A 15,851-nucleotide genomic window follows, 5' to 3' on the forward strand; every position below is an offset into this window, starting at 1 on the left:
CATGCGTTTGAATAGCATTCATTAATGTCGTCTCCCTGTCGGTTACAAACACAATTGGCTCATTCGAATCTAACAACTCTGTCAAACAATTGAATGCCGAATCATATGCCATTTCACGCTCATTTTGCAGGAATGCAAATAAACAGAAAAATTCTTATGAACCGGTCTCACTCCAATTACTTCTAACAAAGGCATCTTATATTTATTTGTGTTATATGTACAATCAGCAAGAAAGACATAAGGATAAGCCTTCAAAAGTTTAAGCGAATCTGGACGAGCAAATTAACACATCAGTCAGTTCATGTGTACCTATTTGTGTTACGATAGGAATTGTCTGCTTGAAAACACGATAAGCATGCTCATCAGCTAGTTTCACCTGAGCAGGCTCGAGAAAATCCTTGTGAGAACCATCTTAATGGTTCTCACAAATGTCTAAAATGCCCGAATTATAATGTACGATAATGTCTCGCCTTCTTTTTCGATATAGCACGAACGATGTAAACTTGCTTAGCATTAACGTTAATGCCCTTGGTACCCAAGTCAATCAGTATGTTGGAAACACTAATTATGCTGGCAGTCATTCTCAAAATATCCTCCTTGGTTCTTGCATTCAAACCACGTGTTTTTTTAGCAAGATTGTGGTTGCGATACTCGTTCAAAACAAGTACTTCCCATCTACTGTCCTTTTGTTTAACATATTTTAAACTAAATGGGCATTGACATTTGATGGTTCCCGTATAAGATCTCTTGGATGGCACAAAGGATTTTTTGCGCATACGAAAGTCTCCATAATGGGTACACCTAAGCACTTGCTCCTCGAAACCACGTTTTGGAAAATGCTGCCAAACTCGGATATGAATATTATGTAACAAACCAAGTGATTTTATTTCATCTATCATCTACTGACGATTTTCGTAGAATTTAGCAGGGATGTTGAATATATGTCCAGTATCAATCAAATTTTCTGATTCTTTTTCATTATTTGGAACCTCCTACAAAGTAAAATAAAATAAAACAGGTAAATTAATATAAAATATATAAAAAAATTAATTAAAAACTGAAAAAAAAGGAGAAAAAGGAAAAATTAATAAACTCAACACCACACTCCTAAAGAAAAAACTAACAAATACCAAAAATACAAAATATATAAAAATTAATTAAAAATTGAAAAATAAAGGAAAAAGGAGAAAAACGGCTGTGATATCTATCACCTACGCAGACCCAACTCCGACATACTTCCCCACCACCCTCCCACGCCGCCAACCACCCATCCACGTTACAAACATCCCACCACACCCCCGTACCAGCGCCTACAACCCCTGCACACCCCCGTACCCGCGTCGACAACCCTCTTCATGAAGCCAAACTCCCAGCGGCGGTAACAACCTACAGCCACCGCCTCAAACCACGATATGCGGCTGACACCAGAACTCGACGCAGCGTCCAATGACCACCGTACTCCGGCCTGACGTCCTCTTCAACAACCAAACTTAATCCAAACCCTAATTGTTAAAAACTTTTTTTTAATTAAAAAACATCAACTAAATCGACTAAAAGACGACTCTTAATAAAAAATTCCGATAAAACAACGAACTTACGTTTGATATGTGCAAATTACGATCCATTATAGTCGAACGATGAAGGTATTGGTAGGTTTAGAGAGATATAAGTCTTTTTAATTCTTTAGAGGTCCTTTTAATTTTTTTTACAAAGGGCAATTATGGAGAATTAGAGTAAAATGTATTGGATTTAAGCAAACTAACGTGCGGGATTTAGCAATAGCGAAATATAATTAAGTGATGTAAGATTTAATAAAAATGCCTATTAACTTTATAACGAAAATAGGTAAAAACATTATACTACGCATTTAAAAAGATAATTTACAAATAATTAAACTAATATATTTATTTTTATTTTTAATAAAAAAAATACATGAAAATTTGTTACGGCCTTTAGAAAACCATATTTAGAGTCTAACTAATGAAGGATAATATAAGAACTAGATTTGCGTAATTTTAGAGTGTAAGTGATGAATAATAATTATGGTAAAGATTGTATAAGAAGCAGATTTACGTAATTTTAGAGTGTAACCGATGAAGGATAACATTTATGGAAATGATTGCATAATAAATTAGGGATAATGATTATTTTTTTGCAAGAAAGGTAAAATATAAATGTAATAATATTGTTTCCATGTATAGTTTTGAGAGTTATTTTTCTTAGGCGGGAAAACTATTAAGAGTTTTTATTCTCTTAGCATTAAGGGGGATTTCTGTATAAATGCCTTTTGGCGCCACATCCAAGGACAATTTGAAATAAGGCAATTGAGTTTTTATGGAAATGTTCTGAATTTGTGTCAAAATGTCATTTTGCGCCAAATGATTACAGTTTCTAATAAGGCAATGGATGATTTTTTGTGCAAATGAGCTGAGTATTTTTAAATGTTATATATTATCTGGAATGGTGACACAATGGATACATTTTTCTGAATGTCTGTCTAAGTACGTTTTGGCGCAAAGCGTTTAAATTTTCATAATAGAAAATGGAGGTTTTATGTATATGAGCAGATAATTCTAAATTGATAGTGACACGTTTTGGTGTATTTGGGGTATCTAGTAATCATATTTTGGACATAGGCCATGTAACATGTTGAAAAATTTGCATAATAATTTCGTGAAACTAAAAATCAGAAAGAATTACACAAATGCATATGGTTATGAAAGTGAAAAAAAGGTCTCACTTTTTACTCTGTAATCTGAAAAGCTTTTTCAATGCTTATGTTTTCCTTTTTGCAGATTAAACTGCTGGAATGAGTTTCAACAATACATAACCTAAGTAGTAGGCTACATGGTTATGTTTTGAGGAATCCATTTTTGAAATAATGGTCAAAAATAAAATATTTCTCGTTTTGGGTCGGTTTTGAAAATATTTGTCAAAATGGTGTCCACGTAGGCTCGGGATTTCTAGACCTGAAACACGCCACTACTAATGGCGTGTTTTGTGCAGGAAACACGCCATTAGTAGTGGCGTGTCTTTACAACAATTTTTTTCCTCAACTGACTGAATTTTAAAAAAAAAAATTACATAAGACACGCCATTAAGGGTGGCGTGTTTCCCCTCCGAAACCCGCCATTCCCAATGGCGTGTTTGTTTTAGTCCATTTTTTAATGAAATTTCTTTCCGTACTCATTATAAATACGCCATTGGCAGTGGCGTGTTTTAGGTCCAGAAATCCCGAGCCTACGTGGACACCATTTTGACAAATATTTTCAAAACCGACCCAAAATGACAAATATTTTATTTTTGACCATTATTTCAAAAATGGATTCTGTTTTGAGGGGCATTTAACTATGTATTTAATGCTTTATAATAAATGTAATAATTCAGCAAGTAGTATGCGACATGGTGCTGGAAAAAAGTGATTAACAATAAAACAATACGTAATAAAAATCAAAATCATAATGATATATTGATATTATCTCAATTGTACTGCATCAAATGTGAAATTCTAACAAACCTACATTCGGGTCATAAAACTGATCAATACCAAGAAACTAAGATCACCAATTTAAATGTAACAAATACATATAGCAGAGTCTCATCATGCTTTATTCTTAAGATGTAGTAGGATAGATGGATGCTTAATCTTTTTCCATTTTGATTTTCATGATTTTCTTTGCTGTCGATTCTTGGTCAATCGTTGGAGGATTATCATCTTCATCTCTGACAACTTCTAGCATCCTTGAGACCCTTCGTTTAAGAGGAGTATGATCTTGTACATCGTTCAATTGACAATCAGTGTGACCAGCCTCAGCCTCCGAGGATATTATCTGAAAAATACCAAAAAACAAAAAAAAAACATTAAACCTGAAGTTATAATACAATACATAAATTTTGTGAAAATATACATGTGAATAAGAGAAAAGAATATCATGTCCCCATTGTTGGTTTCATCTTCATTTTGGGTGATTGAGTCCAGTTCTGCACTTGTTTAAGACTTTGGTACGTTTGTACATTCCTAAGTAATAATACAAATCATGTTATAAATTTTTTACTTCTGTTGTTTTATCTAGCAAATTGATTACTTGTTATTTTTGTTGTTTAATGTAGCAAATTGATGTGGTCTAAAATTGTTATAAATACATGTAGTGCTTGATCCTTCTTCTCCCAGTTCTTCATAACCTCCGGATCATCACTCATACTAATCACCGAGTAGCTTCGCGACTTTTGGTCAATGTTGTAATCTTGCTTAACATGAACCTTAAATACATACCTCTTACCAATAAAAATGGCTAATTCTTCAGGAGTCTTTGGTTTTTCCTGGGCAACCAAAAGTTCTGAAGCAGACACTTTGACTAATGTCCCGGTAAGATTTTCAAAGAGGGTGAATATCGCACAGTCATTCAAAGGGTCAACAACGTGATATCTTACTTAGTACCTGGGCATGAAGGTATGAAAATCAGCTCTTATATTGGTTAATTTGGTTCTGAAATATTTTAGAACTTTGCGTTTTTTTGTTAATTGACAAATATATTACCTTGGAAAATTAGTTTTCAACCCTTCCATGCAACCTTCACAGTCTACCTTATTACAATACCAATGGTTATCCACACGAAGTTGACACTTCGTTCTACATATCTTGCACGAATCGTAGTACCATCCAATTGTTGTATCAAGATCATATATACTTGCAAGTGTCACATAATCACCAGCCTGTTTTTGTTTTCAAGAGGATTAACACAATAATTATAGTAGTTGAAAATTGTATATTATTGATAACCATCTATGTGGAATAAGTACCTTTTTGCATTTCTTGATTTCCTTGATGCTGGCTATATTATCGCCCGAAAGAATATCTGTATCCTCATCAGTGATCTGAGTTATACGAGATGTCACTTGATCGTTACCCTCCATCAACCTATAAGATATATGTAGCACACTAAGTTTATTATGGAGGGAAGAGAAAATGTCTACAAATTTATTAATTTGAAATTTAAAATCTTATGGAGGGAAGAGAACATGTCTACAAATTTATCAACATCTCATTTTTCTTTAATGCATATGTCACGATATACGATAATAAAATTTACCTTCTTTTGAGAGCATTGACTTCGGGGATGTCTGGGTTTATGTGTATCTTTGCCGCATATCTTGATGTCTGCACCCTCACTTGTCCTATGTGATACATTAATATTTAGCATGCCTTAAATAATATCAGGTCATCTTCTTAATGTGTTAAATACCTTGAAAAAGTATCCGTTGTGCACACTGAATGGCCACAATTGTTGGTTCACTTGATGGATTATGGGTTGCAATATACTCATCTATTTCCTTGGTATATCTTCCCCATAAAGAACACGTGATTTGTTCATCCCTACAATTGCAATTAGTTTGTTCTAAGTCAGATAAAGCATTTTGTTTATTCAATTGATAAATTATTTCTAAATAAATTAGAGAAAAGTTGTGCAACAGTTTGATTAAGAAAAATTAAGAAAAATAAAAGTTGTTACTCCAGATTCTCTAGTTTGATTGTCATGGGTGGATGACCTCTGGTAGTTTGATTCACTTCTCCTACTCCGACAAAATGACCAACAACATCTGAAATTGGAAATACAGTCATCTACTGACATGCATCTATTTAATGTTTAAGAGTCGTACGTATACTGTGTGATTATTGAATCAAAGAATGAGTAATAAGACGTTACCTATGAAATGTCTGTTTAAGGATTTATTGACAACTATATCACCAAACTCATAGAAGGAATAACCATACATAGGGATAGTAAGGTTTGATTGTAGTACTAAGGTACCAAATTCAAAGTGCAAACGAAATGGATAAAGGGTTCAATTTCTGATCTAGTGTTTACAGATACTGTAAATCCACTTAACTTGCACGCGACACCTTCCACTATCCTTGGATCAAATCGATCAATTATCCATTTTTTGACTGATGCTTGAATGATATTATTCCATAGGAAAATAGGAATGATAAGTGTCATATAATATATAATTTAATATAATATAATTAGATAGAAATAAATAATAATTTAAATTTTAAAAAAATTATACCTATGTATCTAGTAAAAGCATTTCAATGCTTCCATGTTGGTTAGGGGCATGATAGTCGGGACGGTACCATTTCCGCACTACCCTAGCAATCTAGCATGTAGAGATTGATTCCTAGTTTTTTCTTTCAATTGGGTTATTGTGGATGATACAAATATGTTTTTTCGGGTCATGCAAGCCACTTGAGAGTTCTTTTGAGCCATTTTTTGCGAGTAGAAAAGGTGAATTTTTGTTTTCTCTGTTTTTTTTACTATGATTGCTTAGTGGTGTAGTGTTGAAACGATATTTATGATACATTGTATTTATATGCGTTTTCAAAAATATTCACCATTATAAAATATATTCAGAAATTGTTTATTTTGTGAAACTGTAGTTGTAATTATATGAATATGATATTATATGATATAATATGATAATAACAATCTTTCTAATAGAATATCCTATTATCACACCAGTCTATCAATTGTTTGTTATTTATTGTTATTTAATTTTAGTAATAATATTATTAATATCAATCATTAATCTTTATGTGAATCTTTGACCATTTCCATTTTCATATAGTCAACTTTTTGATTCCATATTTTGATCCCTTTTGTTATGTTGTAGGTCCATTTTAATTGGTGAAAATGATCTTTGGAATAATTTAGTAATAATCATTCACTGGAAAGAATCTTTTGTGATTGTTATCTCTAATAATCACAATAATTACTGTTTTAGCAGGATTTTCCCTGAATGGGTCCGGCTTGATTAAAGAATAATATGGGTATCTAGCTCTATAAGTTTGGAATATTATAAATGGGTAACAAGGAAAGACTATGTATAAAGAATAATGTTTATATTATATAGGTAAGCTGAATACAAATTTGTTTTAGTAATTGGATGCTCGTAAAATAATGAAAAATAAATAGTGAAGTAGTTCAACACTGATGAATGATGAATCCATTTACAAATGTCAGTTTACAATATTTATAGTCATAGACATGAACGTTGTATTGATCTTCAACGTTCTTCTCTTTTGTCGGGGTTGTTGTCGGATTAATAGGGCACATTCCCTATTAATTCGGTTGACTCGCTCTTCTTTGATTGCTTCTTAGCCTTTTCCCCTCTTGCACGTCTAGGTTCATGGATAATATAGTCTCATAATTAGACTTGGTCTTCCTTGAGAATAGGACACGGTTATTGACTTATACAACTGCATTTCTTGTTCATCTTCCTAATCCAGCCTGCTTTAATACTCTGCCAGGCTATTATGTACTGACCATCAGGCTTCTCTTCCAGGATTTAGTAGCCTGCTTGCTATAATATTCTTCAACAGCTAAATAGTAGTTAGATTTGTCCGGTCTCTGGATGCCTTAGTCGACCCTAGTTGGGTCAAGCAGGTAAGAGTCGAGGCCAGGCTAAACTGGGCCTAACAATTGCCCCTTGACATTTTACCCGTGCTGGATCAGGCCAGGGGTGAGATGTCAATTTTACCGGGTTAATTAGTGAAAAGAATCATATTTACTCAATGACTCTTAGACTCCTAGTTACCGTTAAACACTGCAACGGCTAGGTGATGTCATGCTGACAGTTTTGCAATTTCTAGGGTTTTTGCACCGTTACTCCTTTCCTATAAATATGGTATTTGCGATGGATTTGTTTTTCACAAAATTTCTTCCACTTTCCTTGCTCAACTAAAATTCTCCCCTATTTCCCAGGAATCTTACTCTGCTAATTCATAATTTCCGTCACAATAAACTATATAATAAAGGATATGGGAGCCAAAAAGCGTCCTGCACCCCAGAAAGCTGCTGCATCCCAGAAGGTTGCTGCTGAGTCTGAACCCTCAGACGTCCAGGAGGAAGAAGTGATGGAAATTGGCCCTCCTGCTCGTGTTGTGGCTTTTAAATATCAGGATTCTATTTTCACTGCCCTTCAATCTTTGGATCCTTACTTTTCTGAGGAAAACTTATTGAAAACAAACTATGACAGGGTACTAAGGGAGAAGAAAATAATTCCTGAATCGACTGAGGTATGGATTCTTGAGTCTTGTCCAGTCAGAGCTAACTGGGTGTCACCTGGTTGGTTCTGTATTTTTGAATGGGCGTTTAAAGCAGGCTGTAAGTTACCTTTTACTCCCTTAATGATTGACACTATTCGTGCTATGGAAGTATCACCTTTCCAGATTATGCCAATGGTTTGGAAACTTGTTCATTCCATTGAAAATTCATGTGCTAAACACAACCTGGTAATTACTATTAATGATATCAAGGCAATATATCATATGAAAAATCCTGTTAATGGTCGTTTTAATTTGAGAATCAAGTCGAAAATGTCTCCATTAATTACTAACCTGGACTCGGAGATGATAAAAGTGGGCAAAGACTTTCATGTTTGTCCCGGATCGAGAGCCCGGGTCGCTTTGATTACCCGAGATATCCCCCCGGAAAGTGGTAGGTTTCCTGTACCGTTAATTTACAATATATATTATACGAAATTAGGATGTTTTGAGTTTTCACCTTTGTATTTGACAATTTTTGCAGCCCCTGATTGGAACTCTGATCCCCTCGATGAGGAAGCTATTTCCAGGGTAGAGGCTTTCCTCGCTATTCCTGAGGAAGAGAGGGCCTGGCCTGCTAGTCTGGGCAGGGAATTATTGCCCCGGTATATGAAGACTAAGCTGAGTGCTGTCAGGGTGCCCAAAGGCAAGCCTAGTTCCACTGCTCTTTCCTGTATGTTTTCTGCATGTTTCTATGTTTGATTATTGTCTTGTTATGACTTCTCTTCTCATATTCATGTGCATTCTTTATATATTCAGTGTTCAGGTCTTCTGCTAAGCTGGCCAGCTTTACTGCAAAATATTTAAAGGTTGGGGTGGCTAGGATTGCTGAACAGTCCAAGAGTCAGGAGGCTACTGGGAGTGACAAGATGCTTGACATTCTGGTTTCTGATGTCCAGCCTCCTCAAGATCCACCCAGGTTAGTATCACCGGAGGTAGTCCAGGCTCCCAAAAGGAGGAGGGAAGATGTCATCCCTGAAGAGGAGGAGGAGGAGAAAGAGAAAGAGCCTATTCAGGCTCAACCGATCAGGAGTATCAGGCAGGTGTCTGCTAGGATTGATGATATGGATGCTGCCCGGGCACGGATAGATGAATTTTCTGCCAAGATGGGTAGCCAGCTTTTATCTGCTAATACCCTTGAGTCTTCTACTAAGGTGGTCTCTATCTTGACTTCTCTTGTGACAAAGGCTGCTGAACTTGCTTCTCAAGCTAAGGAGGTTAGCTATAAAGAGATATTTTATTTGTTGTGTGTTCTTTGTGTTAGTTTTATATTTGGCTGATTGATTTTATTTTTTGTAGGGATTGGATGTTGGGTTGGCTATTGCTTGTCAACTCAGGGATGCCCAGGCCAGGGTTTCTAGCTTGGAAGAGAAAGTGGATAAAGTTAACCGTGAGCTGCATACATCCAGGAGTAATGAGGTAGTGCTTCAATCTCAGCTGGGGACAGCTAGAGAGGCGTCCAGGGCTGCTATAGTTTGTGAGGTGGCTGCAAAAAATGCTGAGAAGGCTGTCAGGCAAGAGTTAGAGTCTGTAAGGGAAGAGTTGGCTGCTGAGAAGCAGGCTATGCAAGATCAGCTGAAGAAAAATGAAGAGCTTGGCGCTGAGAAGGAACTAGTGGAGGCGCGGCTTGCTGATGCTGCTCAGTATTTCTTTGGGAAAGGCCGGGTTGATGCTATGAGGGATCCGGATTCTGATCGGGCTAATTGGGACTCGGACCGTGGTGAGGCAGCTCTGGACGCCCAGTATCCTGATTTGGCCAATATGGGTCAAGAAGATGAGGCGGATTCTCCTCCTTCCAAGGGAAAATCTGGTGATCAGGAAATGGTGGATGGTTGTGAGTCGGTTACTGGTGAGAAACCTACTTAGTTTGGAGTTTTTTCTTTTTGTTTTGGCCCATCCAGGGGGGATGTTCCTGGAATGAATATTTAGGTATTTTTTTGGCTTATCCAGGGGGAATGTCCCTGGAATGGATAATTAGGTTTGTGGCGAGGCCAGCTATTTTGGGTAAATAAATATTTGGTCTTTGTTGGTTCCTTTTTGTGTTTTGATAAGGCATTTGTAGTATTGAATGTCTTACTGGATCCGCCGATTATTCGATTGGATCGGGCGATTTCTTGTCTTGGATCGCCGATTTATTGTGTTATGGGTGGGGTTGTTGCCTGTCTGGAGGGCTTACGTCCCTTGCCTGTCTGGAGGGCTTATGACCCATCTATGTTATACAATCCAGGAATAGATTTTCCAGGTTTGTATGTTAAGTTGAGCTCAGTATTTTAAGGCCTTTTTTGCAACTGAAAATTGGGTATCAGTTGGATATTGGTGAGGTGGCCCCCAATCTTTAAGATTTGTTTTAAATAAAATGCAGTATGTAAAACAAGTATTGAAGATTCTACTTGGTAAAAATAAGTATAAGAATATTGACAAGTATTTGGGCACATAATAGAAGAAATTATATAAGGCATTTATTCATATAATGGCAAGTATCATACATTTAGTTTCACATCAGGTCAGGCAAGAAATGTGAACACGAAAATTATACTTGGACCGGGAGATATATTCTATATGTGAAATAGTTTTAAGTGTGGAATATTCCAAGCTCTTGGGATCATTTCGCCGTCCAGGGTTTGTAATCTATAAGCTCCCTGGCCGACTATTGAGTCAATTAGGTAGGGACCTTCCCAGGTTGGGGCCAATTTGCCAGCATTCTTTTCTTTTGTGTTTTGGAAGAATTTCTTGAGGACAAGGTCGCCTACCCTGAATACCCTGGCTTTGACAGTCTTGTTGTAGCTTTTTGCACCTCTTTGCTGATATGCTGCCAATCTAATGCTGGCTGCATCTCTTAACTCTTCTGTTAAGTCCAGGCTATCCTCCATTAGAGGTATATTGCTTGTTATTGTGTTCAGGCCGCATCTGGCTGATGGAATGTCGACCTCAGCCGGGATTACTGCTTCACATCCATAGACCAAGGAGTAGGGGGTTTGGCCTGTGGATGTTTTAGGCGTGGTTCTATCAGCCCAGAGGACCAGGGGGAGCTCTTCAGCCCATATGCCTTTCCTTCTTTCTAGTTTCTTCTTTATGCAGCTGATTACTACTTTGTTACTGGATTCTGCCTGACCGTTAGCTTTTGGATATCCTGGCGTGGAGGTTACCAGGTTGATGTTTCATTGAGCACAGAAGGTGATACGTGCATTTTATATAGTCTTTTTAGCCTAATTTATGCGCGTATCTTTATGCTTTTATCGTGGTTTTATGCTACGAAATGCCCCGAATATGCTACTTTGGTTTGTTTTGCCTTATTTGCAGGAATTAACCGAAGAGGAGCTAAATCAAGCCTTTTACCGTCCTTTTAGCATGCATTTGGAGGAAGAGTGAATTTAGAGCGGAAATGAAGCTATTTTGAGATGCGCATTGGAGTAAGGAAGTTAGGCGAGCCAAGAGAGTGCTTCAATTTGCTAGTTCCTAATTTTAAGAGCCATATCTAGAGTTCTACAACAGATATTCAGGTGATTCCAATTGGAAATGAAATTTTGTCCTTTTAGCTTTCTAATGCCACCGGAATCACCCTATTTGACCAAGTAACAAAGAAATGGCAGCCATTTGAAGTTTAGTGCGCGAAGCAGGAATTACGCGCTGAGAAGTGCTCGATCGAGAACTATTTTTATTCGATCGAGAGCCCATTTGCTCGATCGAGAGCTACTTCTTCTCGATCGAGTGATTAAGGGGAAAGAAGTCTTCGATCGAGAGGAATGCTAAGGAATATCACTCGATCGAGAGCCTTAAGTGCTCGATCGAGCAACAATCCTTGACGGGCTGGGCTTTTAAGCTTTATTTTCCGCAATTAGGTTAATAATCCTATTTTTCTTATAAATAGGATAGGAGGTCGACATAATGAGGGGACTCTTCACCTCTCTAATTACTCTTAATACTCTGTCACTTTTACACTGTTACTTTGCTCTTTCATTTCCGGATCATTTATTTCAGTAATCCTTTCTTCCCTTTTCTCTCTTTAATTTAATTTAATGTTTATTATTTGTTCTTTCTTTATTTCTTGTTCTCCCTTAATTATGTCTAGCTAAATCCCTTAGTATGTTAGGATTAGGGAAGCCGTGGTAGCAATGTTTTAACTGACTTATATAGATTAGCCTTGCGATAAGAATTGTATTAGGCAATTTAATTGTTATCCGGTTGAATGAATGCATGCAGGAGACCATAAATTTAGTTAACCCCGACCTAGATCGAAAGATTGGAAAGGAAGGCTTGCTTAGTTACAATAGGGTATTGCAGTGAGGGCGAAAGTTAAGCTGTTTACGCTCTAGGGCGGTTTAAGGACCGAAAGGTGACGACCATAGCTCTTCTTATCAATAGTCTAATCGCCTTAGTATTCCCGATAGTATAAGATCTGATAGTTGCCACGGTAGACCGACTCCTAGCATACTTCCTTTCTCTTATTTTTAATTTCCTTTATTCCCTTCTCTTGCCTTTAGTTTCAGTAGTTTAGTTAGTTCAATTTAAACAATCAAAACCCCATTCCTGTGACACCCTGACAGACCGAATTAAACAGATAGATAGCAACTTAGCCTCCCTGTGGAGATCGACCCTACTTACCGCTGACTTCTGTTAGTAGTAACTTAGGTATTTATTTTTGGTACAAAACGACCGTATCAGAAGGCTGCTGTTCTTTTTCCCACGAATTGCGTGCCATTGTCACATACTATTTCAGAGGGGATGCCATATCTACATATGATGTTGTGTTTGATGAATGCTATGACATCCTTTTCCCTGACTTGCCTGTATGAATCAACTTCTATCCACTTGGAGAAGTAATCAGTCATTGCTAGCATGAAAACTTTTTGTCCGGGTGCTTGAGGTAGTTTCCCTACTATATCCATGCCCCACTTCATAAATGGCCAGGGTGCGGATATGGAATGTAGTTCCTCAGATGGCTGATGGATATATGGTCTGTGAATCTGACAAGCTTTACATGTAGAGCTAAATTCCAGGCAATCGGCCCTCAAGGTGGGCCAATAATAACCTGTTCTGAGTACTTTGCTTGCCAGGCTTCTTCCACCTTTATGATTTCCACAATATCCTTCATGGATTTCTGACAATATCTGCTCAGCTTCTTGTGGCTCCAGGCATCTGAGGTACGACCCAGCCTTTAGGTTTTGCACACCAAGGTCAATACATACCTTTAATCCAGCTATTAAGGCTTCATATTCTGCCTCATTGTTAGTAGCCTCAAATGTGCAGCTTATAGCCTGTACTATCTTATCCCCCTGTGGCGATTTTAGTACTACCCCCAGGCCTGTGCCCCTCATGTTGGTTGCACCATCGACAAATAGGGTCCATTCTAGGTCTGTTTGGTCGCTGGTCAGTTTATTCACTTCTTTTATTAGGTCGGGTTCTAGGGTTGGACTAAAATCAGCCACAAAGTCCGCTAGTGCTTGTGATTTAATTGCTGTCCATGGCTCGAATGTTATGTTGTATGTACTCAGCTGGACTGACCATTTGCACATTCGTCCGGACAATTTAGGCTTCCTAAGTACAGACTTGATAGGGAGATTGGTTCTGACTATTATAGGGTGGCTTTCAAAGTATGGTCTTAATTTTGTGCAACTCATAATTAAAGCTAAAACATATTTTTCAAGTAGGCCATACCTGATCTCTGCATCCAGTAGACTTTTACTTACGTAATAGATGGGGTGTTGTTGTCCGTCGCTTCTCGACCAAGACCGCACCGACAAAGAAGGTTTTGTGGATCGAGGTGTATACTTTGTCGGGGTTCATCTTTGATTGGTTTTGCCAGCAAGGGAGGAGAGTATAGATATGTTTTCAGGTCTTCAAAGGCAGCCTGATGATCAGGGGTCTATTGAAAGTCCTTGTTTTTCCTTAGCAGGTTATAGAATGATTTGCACCTCTCTGATGATCTTGAAATGAATCTGTTCAGGGCCGCTATTCTTCCAGTCAGCTTTTGTATGTCTTTGACCGTCTTTGGTGGTTCTAGCTCCAGGATAGTTTTGATCTGTTCAGGGCTGGCTTCTATTCCTCTTTTTGTCACCATATAGCCCAAGAATTTGCCTGCTGAGACTCCAAAGTGGCATTTTTGTGGGTTAAGCTACATATTGAATTTCTCCAGTATTTGAAAGGCTACTTCCAAGTCTTTGACGTGATCTTCTGCCTTTTTTGACTTGACTACCATGTCATCTATGTAGACTTCCATGGTATCTCCTATTTGGTATTTGAACATCATGTTGACTAGCCTTTGATAGGTTGCCCCTGCATTTTTTAACCCAAAGGGCATATCAGTATAACAATATATACCTCTCTCAGTGATGAAAGCTGTGCTTTCCTGATCTGCAGGGTGCATCTTTATTTGATTGAATCACCGGAGGCATCCATGAATGTTAACATTTCGTGGCCTGCAGTGGCATCCACCATTGCATCGATGTGTGGCAGGGGAAATGGATATTTTGGGCAGGCTTTGTTTAGGTCGGTGTAGTCTACACAGACCCTCCATTTGCCGTTTTTCTTTTGGACGACTACTACATTTTCAAGCCAGTCAGGATACATTACTTCCCTGATCATTCCCATGTCCAGTAGCTTGTCAACTTCTTGGTTGATGATTTCATGCCTCTCTGCAGCGAATTTTCTTCTCTTTTTTTGTCTGAGACTTAAATGATTTGTCAATATTCAACTTATGAGTTATAACATCAGCATCTATACCAGTAATATCAAAATGTGACCAAGCAAAACAGGACATTTTAGTTTTGAGAAAGCTGACCAGATTGGGTTTGACCGAGTCTCGTGCATCTGACCCTACAAGTACTTTTCTGTCAGGGAATTCTGGGTCCAACATGACCTCTCCTGTTTCCATCTGTGATTGTGCAACATATTCTTCCCTGACAGGTGGCTTTAATTGCTATGCAAGGGACTTACCTGACTTTGAGGGTTTCAAAGCCTGAGTGTAACATTCCTGAGCCGTCCTCTATTCTCCCCTGATGGTGGTTATCCCCCATTTGGTTGGTATCTTCACACATTGATGGTATGTTGATGGGATTGCTTTGACATTGTGGATCCATGATCTACCCAGGATTACATTATATGAGGATAGGCAATCCATTACTCCAAATCTGTCATATGAAGCCACGCCTTCCACATAGGTTGGCAGGCTGATTTCTCCCAGGGTGTTCTTTGTTTCTCAGCTGAATCCAACCAGGACGCTGGATTTCTTGATGATCTTTCCTTCATCTATCTTCATAGCTTTGAGGACGTCAAGCATCACCAGATTGATTGAACTGCCTCCGTCTATCAGGATTCTTGATACCTTAGCTGTGCCAATTTGCATGGTGATTACCAAGGTATCATGGTGTAGATCCGATACTCCCTGCAGGTCCGAGTCATCAAAAGTGATAGCAGGCAATGACTTGGACCTTGAAGGGGGCTGCAGTCTGGATTCCCTGGCTATTCTTTTGGCAGCTGAGCTGGTCAGACCACAGATTTCTGATCCTCCATTTATGAACTTTACTTCATAGATGGGGGGAGGAGGAGGAGGATCTCTGCCGTTCCCTGGATCTCTCTTGTTTTTTCCTTCATCTTTGTTCTTTGACTGCTGGATTAAGTCCTTCAAAAAGCCTTTCTTTAGGAGATATGCCACCTGTTTCCTGAGTTGGATGCATTCTTCTGTGGTGTGCCCGATGTCCTGATGGAAGTCACACCATCTTGTTGGGTCTTTCCTGGGGTTGTCTGATTT

The 15,851-nt window shown here is 38.1% G+C and overlaps 2 protein-coding genes across 2 annotated transcripts in view; one reads left to right on the forward strand and one right to left on the reverse strand.

Annotated features, from left to right (window-relative positions):
* Positions 1-3,641: 3,641 nt before the first annotated feature.
* Positions 3,642-5,620, reverse strand: LOC141651941 (uncharacterized). Its single transcript, XM_074459629.1, has 7 exons — positions 5,511-5,620; positions 5,244-5,374; positions 5,091-5,175; positions 4,801-4,918; positions 4,538-4,713; positions 4,144-4,426; positions 3,642-3,830 (listed from the first exon to the last, which is right to left on the reverse strand). The coding sequence occupies exons 1-7, from the start codon at positions 5,618-5,620 to the stop codon at positions 3,642-3,644; spliced, it is 1,092 nt and encodes a 363-aa protein (XP_074315730.1).
* Positions 5,621-7,819: 2,199 nt separating this feature from the next.
* The window catches only part of LOC141651942 (uncharacterized), a 57,082-nt gene continuing 49,050 nt past the window's right edge, over positions 7,820-15,851 (forward strand). Inside the window, exons 1-4 of the mRNA XM_074459630.1 lie at positions 7,820-7,937; positions 8,864-9,023; positions 9,144-9,321; positions 9,404-9,846. Coding sequence (XP_074315731.1) covers positions 7,820-7,937; positions 8,864-9,023; positions 9,144-9,321; positions 9,404-9,846 — 899 coding nt within the window. The remainder of the gene's footprint in view (positions 7,938-8,863; positions 9,024-9,143; positions 9,322-9,403; positions 9,847-15,851) is intronic.

This window comes from Silene latifolia, chromosome 4 (genome assembly GCF_048544455.1).
Source record: "Silene latifolia isolate original U9 population chromosome 4, ASM4854445v1, whole genome shotgun sequence".
In the NCBI taxonomy this organism is placed as follows: Eukaryota; Viridiplantae; Streptophyta; class Magnoliopsida; order Caryophyllales; family Caryophyllaceae; genus Silene; species Silene latifolia.